Consider the following 16,839-nt stretch of genomic DNA (forward strand, 5'->3'; position numbering starts at 1 on the left):
TGGCAACCGTTAATTGGTGGATTGTACATAATACAGTCCCAATAGCTGAGCTCAGTATTTCAGGAGAACCATAAGAAGCTTAATGCTCGACGAACAGGAGGAAGACCACTTAACGCGTACGTATAGAACTTTTGACACTTGCCGCTAATTTACTAGTATCTAAAAGGCATTTCTCGACGTCGTGGCAAATTGCGATGTACCTAAAGCTCCTCAAAATCGATGAAAATTGAACGAAACCTGGTCAATTCTGAAAATGGCTTTTGTATATACAAGTAAATAATGGCGGGCGGCCGCCGTAGCCGATTGGATTTGTGCGTGTCCACTATTTGTTAGAGCCCGGGTTCAAAACCCATTGTGAATGATAAAAAAGGGTTTTTCTAATAGTGATCGTCCCTCAGTAAGCAATGGCAAACCTCCGAGTTTATTTCTGTTATGAAAAAGTTTCTGATAAAAAACCATTTGCTGTTCGAAGACGGCCCTCCCCCTGTAGTCCCCTCCATTTGTGGAGAAGGAGGAGGAGCTCGGCTAAACATCTAACAAGGGATGTGCCCGCCAATTTGCTTAAACTTTTTAAATTTGGGACAAAAAACTGCAGTCGCTTGAAACTTGCAAATTTTCATATTAAAGTTCAATGGGCTATACATCTGTATACTCATAATTGTATATTTATATACGAGAAGAAATCGTGAGCGGACGAATTAATAGTGCTTACTGCAAGCACTAAACATAAAATTAACCACCCTATCGGAAGAAATACCAAAGGCGTCGTACGTCAATCGTAACATATTTGACTCTCGCGAACTAGATAGCTGCAGCATATAAACAGACAGACCATGAAGTCCGTACAGGTCAAAATAAAGATTTCCATCGCTCAATATCAATTTTTTTATTTAGTAATAAAGTTATTCAAAAACAAAAGTAGTAAAAAAGTTATTCAAAATGAAGTCCTTTTCTTTGGATGTGAATTTATAAAGTTCCAGAGATTTTATTTTTGAATTGATTGCCCCGCTTAAATGATTCCTACAATTCTTACAATGTTTAGCTCTTGATACTTGAATAGCCATTAACCCCCCTTCAAAATGAAATATGAAATGACTTTGGGGATATTTTGTGAAAAAGAATGTATTCCACTTCTTGCAACTTTAGAGATGCAGATCTAACATTTTGTGCTTATTAAAAATCTATTCGCCTGTAACAAATGTATTTCCCATGGTCCACCACGAGAAGGTTGTATTGCTATTTTTGGACGTCTTTTTAACAACTAGTACTTTTAAATTCCTTTTTATTTTTTTACTTTATTTAATTCATACTTTTTTATTGTTTTCATAATAATTACTTTTTTTCAATACCATTTTTTTCATTTTATTGATTATTTTCATTTTTCAAAATCATTTAATTCATTTTCGTATTGGTTTCAGATTTTTCGTATCGGAAGACTAATAGTAATACATTACTTTGTCGTAAGGAGCGTTTTCTTTAATTATGTGAATAATTAAATAAAGCAACCCAACTGGGTGTAACTGCTTTCACAAGCTGAGTAAAAACCTCCCTATACGAAGTTTAATCCAGCAAACACACTCAAGTAACATCTGCGCGTAAGCACTACTATAAGTATGAATTTAAGGAAGTGTGCATAATTATTGCGCCTGTGGATGTAACAAAAAATTCAAGGATAGAAATTTGTGGCAAAATACATACATACTCGTATATATATATCCAGATATGAATACATGCATGTGCTTTATGCCAACACGTGAAATTTATGTGACAATTTAATGTTTCAATACTTGCGAGATGATTCGTATTAACCCACTCAACCAAAGTTATAAATTTACATGGAGGGATTTGAAAAGAATTTATGTATTTTGAAACTTTAAGTATTCCAACTTTGTAACGCATTGATTTTAAAGATTAGGGGTACTTTTTCCAATGGGGTTTTTTACAGATCACGCATGACTATTGTCAAACTTAAATTTTTTCACTATTTCTTTCACTTCTTTCCTATTCCATTTCATCATTCAAAGATTTACGCTTCAACAACGTTTACAAATCGTACAATTAAATTACGAAAATCAAAGCTCTGTGACAAGTGTTCATCGCGCGATTAGGCCAAATTATGGTATTCAGCGATGGGGCCCATTTTTGGCTTAATGGCTACGCCAGTAAGCAAAATTGCCGTATTTTGGCTGAAGAGCAACATGAAGCCGTTCAAGAACAGCCATTACATCTATTGAAAACAAATGCTTGGTGCGATCTATGGGCTGGAGAAGTCAACGGTCCATATTTCTTCAAAGACGAAGCTGGCGCTAATGTAAAAGTGAAAGGCGAACTCTATCGCGCAATGATAAACGACTTTTTGATGCCGGAAATTGAAGCCCGCGATCTCCACAATATTTGGTTCCAACAAGACGACGCTACTTGCCATACAGCCCGTGAAACACAGGATTTACTGTGTCGTCGTTGCAGTCAGCAGTTTATCCCTTGTCTCGGAGCAGTGGATTGGCCACCATAATCGTGTGATATCACACTTTGGACTTTTATTTGTGAGGGTATGTAAAGTCTAAATGCTTTTTAGATAAACTGGTTTCGATTGAAGTATTGCAAGCCAACATTACTAAAGTTATTCCGGAGTCACCGACCGAAGTCCTCCCCCAAGTTATTCAAAATTGGTGTTCACGGAAGGCCGAATTACGACGTCATGTCATGAAAGATTTTACATAAAACTAATAAAGATTGCTCAATAAATTTGAATTTTTGTTATTTTATTTCAATTCAAATCCGATACCTCTACATTTTTCCCTTATATAATGAAGAACGTGAAGGAGGTCTCAAAAACCTCACATTGTTAGATTAAAGAAATTTTTGACATAGATGTAGCTGTAGAACTATACTCGTACAAAATACAATGGGAAGATTTGTGTATAGCGCAAATGTGCCAAGCATACAAAAACCATGCTGGACTACTTTCTCCAATAAATCTGAACAATAAGCATTTGGCTTCAATTCTTGGACGATCTGAATTTTATAGGCACGTAAGCCAAGATCCTTACGTAAAATTTTCCAAGTGGTCGAAGGACAAAGGCCAACCTGGTGAGAACGACGACGAATCGACAAGTTGACAATTCGGTGGCGTGCGTCGCCACCTTGTATTAGCATAATAAAGTAGATCGAGCAAAGATAAATGAATAGTAGTAAAAGGGAGAATGGCTTAAAAATTATATTTTCATTACCAGATAGCCTAAATAAAGTTATATTTAATAAGAAAAAGATGCACGATATTTTATGGAATGGAATAAAATGTTGTATAAATTTATTCTCGTTCACTCAATTGAGAATTTTTTACTTCCTTCAAATAATGGTGGGCTGAACATTACAAATTTGCTTCGTTCCCTTTGAAAATTTCCTTGTTCTTGAAAGGATACAAGGTCGCGAGTGTACGAAAGTGAAGTCAAAACCTCTTAAGGCAACAAATCATCAAGCTATAGAACAATTTGTCTTCTTCACAATGGATTTTTTTGCAGTCTTTCTAAATTGAGGAGTTTCGGTAAAGTCAGCAAAATTTCTTTAATGTGAATACAAAATTTTTGTTTTCTGTGCACAAATGTACTCGTAAATAAATATGAACATGTACATGTACTCATACATAACTATGTTTGTATATCCGAAGCCATTTCGTAGTGCGACAGTTGTCATTAAGTACTTATGGTGACTTTCCCAAAAATTTACAAGTTGGTTAGCTGTATCACAAGAGATTCCTTTTAATCAAGACAGTAAGCAAAGTGATATAAAAATTCAGCAAGTCCATATAGAGTTCTGAGTGAATTTTCATAAGTAAACGAGTCATAAGATGAACACCACTAAATAAGCCATGAAACCAAATAAAAATACGATTCTAATTTCATGAATACAATTTTATGTTTTCATATTTGCATGAATTTACTATTTTGTATTACAAAATTTTAGGGAAGTAAAAGATTATAAATAACAGTTCAAAGTTTTAGCGAATTCATTTTTCACTAGAGAAAAATCAATTAATATACAACTAGACACCTTTTTTAATTCACTAAGTTTATGCATAATTGTGGCATTACGTGCATACAGAGCTTTCCAATCAGCAATGTAAAAAGGGAGTAATACACGTAGGCTTTTTAGGGAATATTAAAATTGATACGATCTTATAAAGAAGAATAATCTAAAGAGCCATTAACATTGTTTTTGGGGGGTGAGGTAGGGTTCAAAATGCCTTCGCACTTACAGCGACCGTCGCCTACCGCGTCGAGTGGTGTGGTCACCAAAACAATCTTTTTGGGGAGACACCCTTCCTGGGACTACTTTGGGCATTACTTAGGTAGGACCCAGAACGGCATCAATAAAGCACCAATTCTATTCACCCGCGTCTGGCTGTATCGTTTTTGTAGCCATTAACAACATTAAACATAAAGGGCAGTGCCAGTACAGGTTTCCTAGCTTCTAAGGTCTTAAGGCTTAGTAGAAGCAAGCGGGAATTATAAGAAGGCGTAGATCGCATAAATTTAAGAATGATCTTCTGAACCCGCTCGATTCTATTAATAGAATTACTGTGATATTTACGGTCTCCAAACGAAAGTAACGGAAGAAAGACGGTTAAAGTAGTTTAAGCGTATATGGATCACAGAACACAGTTCCGCCTAACAAAGCCCAATGTTGAATAAAATTTCATAACAATAAAGTCAATATGACTATTAGATGTGAAATTCGTTGAAAAAATAATGCCAATGTCTTTTGATTCATCAACAGTTTCTGACAAAGTGTTAGATATGCTGTAGCGAGTCAACAAAACATTAAGTGATTTTGAAGCATTTCTTAAATTCAAAAAAATGTGGTTCTTACTACACCAGAGATGGAAATTATCAATATCAGATTGAATTTTATGCTTGCCATTCAGATGTTTTATGAAAGAATACAATTTTAAATCATCTGCATAGGGCAAGATGTTAGCGTAAGAAAATCAACTGCCTACATCGCTAAGATAAGTGTAGAAAGTGTGCCATCAATTGTTGAGTAACCCCGGAAGAAGCTAAGAAAAGTGTGCCATCAATTGGCACCATTAACACATCTGTTAAAGAGATAGGATTTAATTGAAGGAAACAAAGCAAGCTAATTTACTAATTAAGATAGAATGGGAAGCCGTATAAAAAGATTTTAAAAATCTGTACGTACTCGTATATAGTCAACATGAAATCCTATTTCAAAACACACAATAGAGTGTTCACTAAAATAGCTAAGTTTGAAGCTGTTGAATAAAACAGAAAAAACAAATCCATACCAATTTGGTGAGATTAAACTTTTAGTCAAAAATTGTGTTGCTTCTTCAACAATATATTCACACACTTTATCAATTGTTGAAAGACGTCTGCAACCAATACGAGGGCGGTTCAATAAGTACCCGAGTTTGCTTATAGAGGGCATTCCTGTGGGAAGTTGGTATTATCATCATGTACTGCCATCTATCAAACGACGGCAAAACAAGTTTCAGTAACACGTGTTTCATGATTTTCGCTTCGATTGAAAAATAGCAGTATCGTTCGGTAATTCGCTTTTTGTTTTTAGATGGGGGAAAAGTGCAATAAAAGCAAAGTTGGATGTTGTCTATAGGGACGCTTCGTCATTTAAGACCACGTGGGCGAACATCTGTTTTTAATCAGCGACCAGGACGCTCGGCACACGTGGTTAACGAGGAAATCATTCAAAAAGTCGACGACACGAACGACGAACGAAAGTGCACGAAGTAACAGAGGCCATGATAAGTTGGTGATGAAAACAACAAGCGGATACGGCTGTTACCTTCGTTTGGTTAAAGTGTTTGGAGCAATTTAATAGGGATCCGAAAGTATTTTGCGTCGAGTTGAAATCTGGATTCATCATTACACACCCGAAACTAAGCCACAATCAAAACAATGGATTTCTCCTGGTGAATCTACTCCAAGAAAGGCAGTTCCATCGGCCGGAAAGGTCATGCCGACGATTTTCTGGGATGTGAATGGCGTCATTCTCATGGATTTTTTAGAAATGGACAATACTGCAATGAGTTATTGGATCACTTTCACAAAAAATTGAAGGAAACACGGCCGCGTTTGTCGAAAAGAAGATGCTGTTTTACCAAGATAACGCGAAGTTGTCGCCGCCAAACTGCATGAATTGCGTTGTGAATTACTGCCGCATCCTACGTATTCAACAGATCTGGCTCAATGCATCATTTTCCTGTTCCCTAACATGAAGAAAAAAATTTAGTTCAAACGAGAAAGTCATCGCCGAGATAGGGGCATATTTTGGAGAATTCGACAAATCCTATTTTTTGGAGGGGTTAAAAATAGCCGGAGCGTTGGGAGAAGTGTATCTTTCTGAAAGGGGACTATGTTGAAAAATAAAAAGGAAAAAATTATGAAAAAGTAGTGTCTTCATTTCTAACGGGCCCATAGTTACATACATTATTTTTATTGCCACTTATAAACAGGGAACTAATATAGGTAATTTTCCAATCGTCAACGAAAATGCCTGGTTTATTAAAAACCACACGGTTATTATTCAAAATACGGCTCTTGAGCGTTATATGTAAAAAATGTCTTAAAATTCTCAAGGACTCTTTCACACATTATTGCATTGAGTCCAGCAATCTCGATCCGAATTTTATGTTTCAGCTCTGGAATCGTTGTTGGCTTATTTATTATATATAGACTTTACTTTTCAAAAAGCCCCAGTCTGACACTCCTTTTTTATCCTCAATAGAACAAGTTTCTTGAAATTTTCTCACCAAACTTTGAATTGATGACTTATTCGAACCATTATTTCCAAAAAAATTACGAACTTTGGTATATGTATGTTGTTCTCAAAAACCCATCATTTTCATAATAAGCATCGTGCAAAGTAGTACATCTGTCTAGAATAACATAAAAAAGGTAGCGTCAATGAATTATTCACCACGGATATCTAAGCGCGAATTTTTTTAATTATTATTTTTTACTTTTTTGTATTATGAAAAACCCTTTATAACAACTGGCCTCAAAATTAAAAAAAAAACCAGTAAAAATAATTCCATGTGACCTAAGAAAAACGAAAAAATTTCATAATCAGGAGGCCAAAGCACACAACATACTTTTTTTTAAGAAGTGGAAAATGTACGACATACAGCGTCATTAAAGAATACCGCTCTCTTGTTTCCCCTAGTAAATATTTTTACTTTAGCTGCTTATTCCGAAGAATTTTTTTTTTATGTATTATAATTTCTGTTTCGCACTCTTTCACTACAAAAAGTTGGTAAATGCAGTAAAATCGGTGGAAAAACAGTTAAAGCCAGATTGGAAAATAGCAATGTTAAAAGGACTACCTGGGCTGCCACACCATCCATGGAGCACATTTTTGATGTCTTCTACTCATATTTCACACAAGCTCCGAAAATAAATGTTGTGTTTAAGTTATACCGACAATCTATGAACGACCCATGAGTGATTTAATATTGTAGGTAAACAATCGAACAACCCGCTGTAGCCGAATGGGTTGGTGCGTGACTACCATTCGGAATTCACAGAGAGAACGTCGGTTCGAATCACCAAAATTAAGAAAAAGATTTTTCTAATAGCGGTCGTCCCTCGGCAGGCAATGGCAAAGCTCCGAGTGTATTGCTGCCCTGAAAAATCTCCTCATGAAAAATATCTGCCGTTCGTAGTCGGCTTGAAACTGTAGGTCCCTCCATTTGTGGAACAACTTCAAGACGCACACCACAAATAGGAGGAGGAGCTCGGCGAAATACCCAAAAAGGGTGTACGCGCCAATTATATATATATATATATAAACAACCGAGTTTAGCACCATCGCGGCTGAATGATGTCTGCTCCTCTTTTCATAACCTTCTTCAACATTTTTCTCTTTGTAGGCAGCTAAGAAATGCGCTGTATTCCGGTAAACATTGGCTAGAATGCCGCTCGAGATATCTTTCCATATTACCAGAAAGAACCGACTGAAATATCAAAAGAATGGTAATTTGGCGCGATCTGGCCGTCTGTTAAGTATTCCTGCGATTGCTAAGCCATTACCATGCAAAAAGTGAGTTTCGAAATGGCGATATAAATTCTCACATTTGAACAACAATAAAGAGGCGGCGAAAATGTTTGTACCTGCATATAGAGTCCCACGAATATAACGAATCGTGTTTGTTCTACTTAAGAACCCGAAACGACGCGCCAATCCATCACAAATACTATAAGTTTCATGGAAAACATCAGCAGAATGAAAATTGCCAGACAAATTAAAGATAATTGGAGAATTATTTGGATATTTGATAATAAAAACAAAAAAATTTAATTACCCAGCAGCACGTTCAGCTCTGATCCTTTTGGAGTTTGGGGTTTGATAACCAGACAAATTTGATAGCCAGACAAATTAAAGATAATTGGAGAATTATTTGGATATTTGATAATAAAAACAAAAAAATTTAATTACCCAGCACAGCACGTTCAGCTCTGATCCTTTTGGAGTTTGGGGTTTGATAACTAAGTAGCACACTAAAGTGCATAAAATTATCTAATTTTTCATAATTGTCTACCTGTGCACAAAATGCTTAACAAACACTTTTATAGGTACCTACTTTGGAATAAATTTATTTTAATTAGATTTCAATTGTGGCTGACGTATAATCAAATAATAAAAATGTTTTACAGTATTCCAAAGTGTAGTGACAAATTATTGTTGCTGGCATACGAATGAAATGTCATTTCAACGCAGACAACCTAACGACTTTGATAAAAATGTCAGAAGCACTCAAATATGTAAAGCTACAGACTTTTTGAGTTTCTGCAAATTTACATACATACCTATATACATATGTATTAACTATAAAGGAATTGTGTATGTGACAACTGATATGCATTTGTGAACTGAACTATTCCTTGTAGAAATGTGTGCTTTAGTGATACTCGTGTATACACTTTATATTCACATTTAATTATGTCAATTAGGCAAATAAAGCTAGCTGTGCTTGGTGCAGTGTATACAGGGTGCATACGGTAGTTGAGAACACGCATATATGTGGCTAACTTCACGAAACCATTCCTTTCCTTTTTGAGGATAAGACTTGACGACTAAAATTAACTCAAGACATGAAAAAACTTGCAGTTACCGTCGCTGTGCAAATCGTACCGATTTAGAAATCTCTAATTTTTTTATGTAAGTGTGCCCGATCATTCGTTCATAAGGTTCGCCGTGAACTGGAGACATCAGGTGGCGATGCAGAATCTATTGCAAGCCGCAAAAGACACCAGGAACGTTGTGACACTGCTCGATATACAGAATTTGTTGCGCAAGTGGAAGTGATCACTGACGAAGACCCTTCAAAATTAATGAGGGCCCTAGCGAGGGAGCCTAATGATTCTGAGGCTCTTGTCCCTGAGTTGTCCATGACGACCTTCGGTTTGTATCGGATCAAACACTGAGGAATCAAATTTTTTACCACGGCCAAAAGACCAACCGCGAAAATGACAGATGAGTGTGTTCAATATTCTGGAAACAGTAGTGACACTCTCGATTAATAGTGCACGCGGTGACAGCCCATCATTCAGCAAGACTCTGCTTTCCCATTAAGTGATGGCGAAACAAGATTGGATGGCTGACTTTAATCTCCTGGATTACTACGTATGGAGTGTAGATGAGCTTGGAACCACTAAGTATCCTCTTAACACCATTTCTTCTCTGAAGGCTCCAATTAATACCATTCTGGTCAATATGAACAAGGATCATTTAATCCGGTTATGAAATCGTTTCCGAGCCTCCTCGTTATTGCAGCTAATGGAAATTGTATTGAATGATTTTATAGATTTTTTAATGTTGTGTAAAAAATTCTTCAATTTTTATTAAATTTTGTTCAAAATAAAAGCTAATTAGTTTCACTCTCAAGTTGGCCTCAAGTAGCGCACACACCCTGTATATAAACGTATGCTTAAGTATAAATGTGTATGTATGTGCAAGGATGATTATAACAAAACAAACACCTAAGGACATATGTTAATAGGAAAGAACTGCAAACTACTACACGAACTGCTGAGCCAGCGTCGAGTATAGTTTCAGCCACAGTTACTTGTTAGCAGCATCACCAACATTAAAATTATTAACTTGGACTACACTTGCATTTTGTACGAATACATACATACATACATATGCAATTATGTGAATACCCACACCATTCCACTACCACCAGCAAATTATAGCGATTAGTGCTTATCCCTAGGAAGGACAAGTAATTAGCTGTTAGAGACAACTAAGCTCGACACTAACACCACGAAACATACTCTTACTTTATATGTACGAAAATATAAAAAAGACACACAATGAATGCTACACTCACCCTCCTCAGCCGCTTTTTTCTCCTGTCGACGTTGCAACACGACTTTCTTGAATATGACAGCAGCTGCTTCAACAGCATTTTGAATCTCTTGTTCACCCAATGTGGTTGTGTGTTGCTGTAGTTGCAGCAGCAAATATGTAGGATGGAAAACATGAAAGATGATAAAAAAACAAAAATTATTAAAAAATTGCGTGAAAGTTAAGTGTTTGACCTTTAAGACTTCAGCTTTGCCATTACAACACATCGCTCTGGCTTATTTTTGCTAGACATTTTCTGCCTTTCGACTGTGGTACGAGTAAGTATCGTTTAAGTCATTGGCTTGACCAACAGGGAATAAGCAAGGCAGATGCAAGCGCAATAGTAACAACAATTTTGCTTAAAAGCCATGCCACTGTATTATGTTTTCAACTATCACTCACCTTGGGGATTGTCGGCTTGCCTTGCGTTGTGGCGTCTTTACTGCTCTCTGTCGTGTCGTCTGTTGCATTCTGTTTCTGTATTTCATCAGCGCTTTTTGCTTGATCGCTGTTGTCATTGTCCTTTACATTGCTACTCTTCTCATTTGATTCCTTAGATTGCTCTGGTGATTGGTTGTTGCCATTCTCCTTTGTGAGCGGAAATTGTGTTTTCTGTTCATCGGAATTGTGTTGTTGTTCGTGTTTTTTGCTTGCTGCTGCTGACTTGAGCGACAAATCGGAGTTTCGTCTTTCGTTCGAATAGGGTTTGTTGGTGCCTGCAAATTATAGAGTACGACAAAAAATTAATTATCTGTACATAGTTCGAAAAAGAAAACACAATTTTAATTGCACGAATAAAGTTATACGCAGACATTTCAGGAAAATTATCTATTTGAAATATTGATTTTATCCTCAGCACCTTTTTACTAAAAATTTATGGACGTTGGCTTCTCAAAGAAATAATTGCAATTGGATAAAAAATGTTTCTCTGCCAAAGTGAAAAGGACTTTTTAAAATCGGTATCATCAGCTTGCTAATCTATTGAATATAAATATGTTTATGTGTAGAGCAGGTCGCTTATTTCTTTACTTTTTTTAAGTGACATGCATGAAGAATTTATCCGAAGATTTGTGTCAGCGAAAAATGTGTAATCGCGATTTGTTTTGCCTAAACTGACTATCGACCATTTAAAATTTCCTCAACATACGAAAAACATCAGCATGAACATTAAAAAGAAAACGCAAACAAATTTAGTTTGAATCAAAACTGAAGTTAGCATTGATTTGTTTTACGATTCCAAAACATAGTATGCATGAAGTTTGCTCCACAGGTCCAATAGTGCCATCTTGGGATTTTTATGAGTGTTTTTCTATCTGTCTGGTCTGTGGTTTAAGTAACAAGCCTCTAACTACGGCAGGCCAAGAGACGATCAGCCGCCCTAATGAACGCGCCTTTTGCCTTTTATTGACGAAGTAACAACGCTTAGAGGTGTGACTATGAAGGAATTTAATTCTTCTACACTCTACCTGGCCAATTTAGGACAGACAAAATCGGGTAATCAGCACTATGATTTTCAAAGAACTATTGCCTTATTAGCTCAGCAAAATTTAAATTTGTGGCAACTCGTTTAACCGTGAAGCTGAAATAAATTATCCAGAACACGGTTTTCGACATCAATCCAATAATCGAACAACGAAGTTATTTTTAGAATTATGTGGGTTTTTGTTGCATTTAATATTTTGTAGTATATTCGATTGCAGTACTAGCTGCCCGCAATCATTCTGCCGATTATTGACAACAAATTGAGCTCAATTTTCCTCCATGCACTCTGCAAGGTTTCTTTTAGCGCTGAATTGTTGTTGAATCACGAATTGTAGACCCGACGCCATAATTCGTCCCAAACATACACGATAACAGTTAAGTCAGGGGACTGAGTAGGTGACTGTAGAAGTTTTGGCAATTGCGAACATGCCAAAACTTTGCTACAGCTTGCATATCGCACCCTAAATACAAAAGGATCACAACTCAAAATACTAATATTTTGTAAAAATTATTGTAATATTTAAAGAAAATATTGTTACATCATGAAAATATACAACATTGAAGAAGGTTCTACTATATTTTTTTCAATTTTATATTATGTTTGCGAAAATAAAACCAAATTTTGATTTATGACTCTTTAACTGAAATTTTTTGATTAACTAGTGATAGTATCTTAAGTTGTGACTTTTTAACTGATAAAATGTTTTAATTTTATAAGTTTCCTAACCTAATTGAACTCACTTTTCACAACTAAAGAGGCACAATGCAAAATAATATACCACGAAATTTATCACTTTTTGCAGTTATAGAGGCAGAACTCAAAATAAAACTCTTTATATGTAATAAAAGTAATCAGCTGTTCTTGAGCCCATTAACGCAACTAAAAATAATTCTCTTTAGTTGATCGTGCAAAAGCAACGCACCTGACATAAAAATAGACATAACTGTATTTTTCCAGTTAAAGAAGATAGTTATGTGAACGAAACATTTGCAGCAGCTAGAAATGTGTACTCTGAATTAATTTATGCAAAAAACTCAGTTTTGGAAAATTTTGAGTTGTGACCCTTTTGTATTTAGGGTGCGATATGTTCGAGGCCATTATCCTGATAATAATACAAATTTCTTAAAACCCCAAGGCAGTGGCACTCAAATGGTTAGGTACCCCTATTTATCTATTTCGTCATAAAAAAATATTAATTCACTAACCCCAGCACTATCTGAGTGGTCCCATGATTCATAGTAGCAGGGATATTTTTTATTAAAATTCGTTATTAGGTTTGCAACACACGAACGCTCGTCGTTCGATCCTTTCAAGTTGAACTTGCTCTCATCAGTGTATATGACATCACAGATAGTTATCTAAAAATGTATAGATCAAGGTAATTAATCGTTGTTTAGAAGTCATTGCTGTTCAGTATATATTCTTTTGCTAAATTCTAGCTCACGTACTTCTTTTGATTGCTCATGCAGAGGTTATTTCTCCTAACTCATCCATGGTACTCATATGTGCGCAATACCTTCTGAATGGATTAAGTGCACACTTCTTTTCCAAGCCATTCTTCTGCATATTTTTATAATTCCGGTACCTTTTAAAAGGATTTTTGCGAATTTCGGAGAGTAGTCGAAGTTTGTCTTGGCTTCTTAAGTATGGATACTTGAGTAATTCGCTGCTTATTGCGCTCTTGGAACTCAATTTTGGATCGTTTCATGACTTCCTGAACCCGAAACGTGCTAATCTTTTCGCCACTGTTAAGCCCACGAGCTAAAATAATATTTTGCAAGATACCTTGCAGACTTTATTCAAGAAAATTGAGGCTGGGTTTTTATCAAAAATTGGCAAAATCAAGGGCAAGGTACTTATTACTGCAAAAGGATATATCACAAACCAATAAATGCAATAGAAACCCACATATTTCTAATAATAATTTCGTTGCTCGATTATTTCCTTGATTTGGAAAACTGTGTTTTGCCTAATTTATTTTAGTTCAACGGTTAAATAAATTACCACGAATTTAAATTATACTGAACTATATTAATAAAGTAGAAAAAATTAACAACATATTGAGATCAAAATTATTGTGATACCATGCATAGTTTGGGAGCCATAGCTATTTGAAGAACAAAATGCTGATTGTCCGATTTTGCGTTTGGTCATATGGAAAGTATGCGCGGACGTAGGACATAGATTCATAGAGAAGCCTAATTGGGACTTTTGAAAATACAGGCGGTGTTGACATTTAGGTAACCAGTGAGCAACCTAATGCCAGTCCCAGCTAATGATTTAATGCCATTCGTACCGAATGTGTACCCAAAAGGAAGAGACTCTACTCAGGCGTCGAAAAATATCATAACACTGCTTTCGGTTATACAATACCGGCACGGCCCGGATTTACGGCCAATACAGCAGTATTCCGCGAACATGTATGGGGAATTTTTATGCTGATACAATAACAAAAATAACACTTTTTAACAAGCTAGGATGATTCCCAACATTTGTGGGAGGTGTTTTCATCAGACATTTTGTATTACTATTTTCTGAACAGATCGCACCCTAAATACAAAAGGGTCACAACTCAAAATACTAAGATTTTCAGGAGAGACGAAAAACATTTTATGTAAAAATTATTGTAATATTTAAAGAAAATATTGTTCCATCATGAAAATATACAACATTGAAGAAGGTTCTACTATATTTTTTTCAATTTTATATTATGTTTGCGAAAATAAAACCAAATTTTGATTTATGACTCTTTAACTGAAATTTTTTGATTAACTAGTGATAGTATCTTAAGTTGTGACTTTTTAACTGATAAAATGTTTTAATTTTATAAGTTTCCTAACCTAATTGAACTCACTTTTCACAACTAAAGAGGCACAATGCAAAATAATATACCACGAAATTTATCACTTTTTGCAGTTATAGAGGCAGAACTCAAAATAAAACTCTTTATATGTAATAAAAGTAATCAGCTGTTCTTGAGCCCATTAACGCAACTAAAAATAATTCTCTTTAGTTGATCGTGCAAAAGCAACGCACCTGACATAAAAATAGACATAACTGTATTTTTCCAGTTAAAGAAGATAGTTATGTGAACGAAACATTTGCAGCAGCTAGAAATGTGTACTCTGAATTAATTTATGCAAAAAACTCAGTTTTGGAAAATTTTGAGTTGTGACCCTTTTGTATTTAGGGTGCGATATGTTCGAGGCCATTATCCTGATAATAATACAAATTTCTTAAAACCCCAAGGCAGTGGCACTCAAATGGTTAGGTACCCCTATTTATCTATTTCGTCATAAAAAAATATTAATTCACTAACCCCAGCACTATCTGAGTGGTCCCATGATTCATAGTAGCAGGGATATTTTTTATTAAAATTCGTTATTAGGTTTGCAACACACGAACGCTCGTCGTTCGATCCTTTCAAGTTGAACTTGCTCTCATCAGTGTATATGACATCACATATAGTTATCTAAAAATGTATAGATCAAGGTAATTAATCGTTGTTTAGAAGTCATTGCTGTTCAGTATATATTCTTTTGCTAAATTCTAGCTCACGTACTTCTTTTGATTGCTCATGCAGAGGTTATTTCTCCTAACTCATCCATGGTACTCATATGTGCGCAATACCTTCTGAATGGATTAAGTGCACACTTCTTTTCCAAGCCATTCTTCTGCATATTTTTATAATTCCGGTACCTTTTAAAAGGATTTTTGCGAATTTCGGAGAGTAGTCGAAGTTTGTCTTGGCTTCTTAAGTATGGATACTTGAGTAATTCGCTGCTTATTGCGCTCTTGGAACTCAATTTTGGATCGTTTCATGACTTCCTGAACCCGAAACGTGCTAATCTTTTCGCCACTGTTAAGCCCACGAGCTAAAATAATATTTTGCAAGATACCTTGCAGACTTTATTCAAGAAAATTGAGGCTGGGTTTTTATCAAAAATTGGCAAAATCAAGGGCAAGGTACTTATTACTGCAAAAGGATATATCACAAACCAATAAATGCAATAGAAACCCACATATTTCTAATAATAATTTCGTTGCTCGATTATTTCCTTGATTTGGAAAACTGTGTTTTGCCTAATTTATTTTAGTTCAACGGTTAAATAAATTACCACGAATTTAAATTATACTGAACTATATTAATAAAGTAGAAAAAATTAACAACATATTGAGATCAAAATTATTGTGATACCATGCATAGTTTGGGAGCCATAGCTATTTGAAGAACAAAATGCTGATTGTCCGATTTTGCGTTTGGTCATATGGAAAGTATGCGCGGACGTAGGACATAGATTCATAGAGAAGCCTAATTGGGACTTTTGAAAATACAGGCGGTGTTGACATTTAGGTAACCAGTGAGCAACCTAATGCCAGTCCCAGCTAATGATTTAATGCCATTCGTACCGAATGTGTACCCAAAAGGAAGAGACTCTACTCAGGCGTCGAAAAATATCATAACACTGCTTTCGGTTATACAATACCGGCACGGCCCGGATTTACGGCCAATACAGCAGTATTCCGCGAACATGTATGGGGAATTTTTATGCTGATACAATAACAAAAATAACACTTTTTAACAAGCTAGGATGATTCCCAACATTTGTGGGAGGTGTTTTCATCAGACATTTTGTATTACTATTTTCTGAACAGATCGCACCCTAAATACAAAAGGGTCACAACTCAAAATACTAAGATTTTCAGGAGAGACGAAAAACATTTTATGTAAAAATTATTGTAATATTTAAAGAAAATATTGTTCCATCATGAAAATATACAACATTGAAGAAGGTTCTACTATATTTTTTTCAATTTTATATTATGTTTGCGAAAATAAAACCAAATTTTGATTTATGACTCTTTAACTGAAATTTTTTGATTAACTAGTGATAGTATCTTAAGTTGTGACTTTTTAACTGATAAAATGTTTTAATTTTATAAGTTTCCTAACCTAATTGAACTCA

General features: G+C 35.4%; 1 protein-coding gene across 1 annotated transcript in view; it reads right to left on the minus strand.

Moving 5' to 3' along the window:
* The window catches only part of LOC129246282 (uncharacterized), a 101,111-nt gene that overhangs the window by 59,743 nt on the left and 24,529 nt on the right, over window positions 1–16,839 (minus strand). Inside the window, exons 7-8 of the mRNA XM_054884981.1 lie at window positions 10,792–11,105; window positions 10,373–10,487 (exon numbers count right to left, since the gene is read on the minus strand). Of these exons, the coding sequence (XP_054740956.1) occupies window positions 10,373–10,487; window positions 10,792–11,105 (429 nt within the window). The remainder of the gene's footprint in view (window positions 1–10,372; window positions 10,488–10,791; window positions 11,106–16,839) is intronic.

Source organism: Anastrepha obliqua, chromosome 1 (assembly GCF_027943255.1).
Source record: "Anastrepha obliqua isolate idAnaObli1 chromosome 1, idAnaObli1_1.0, whole genome shotgun sequence".
Taxonomy (NCBI): domain Eukaryota; kingdom Metazoa; phylum Arthropoda; class Insecta; order Diptera; family Tephritidae; genus Anastrepha; species Anastrepha obliqua.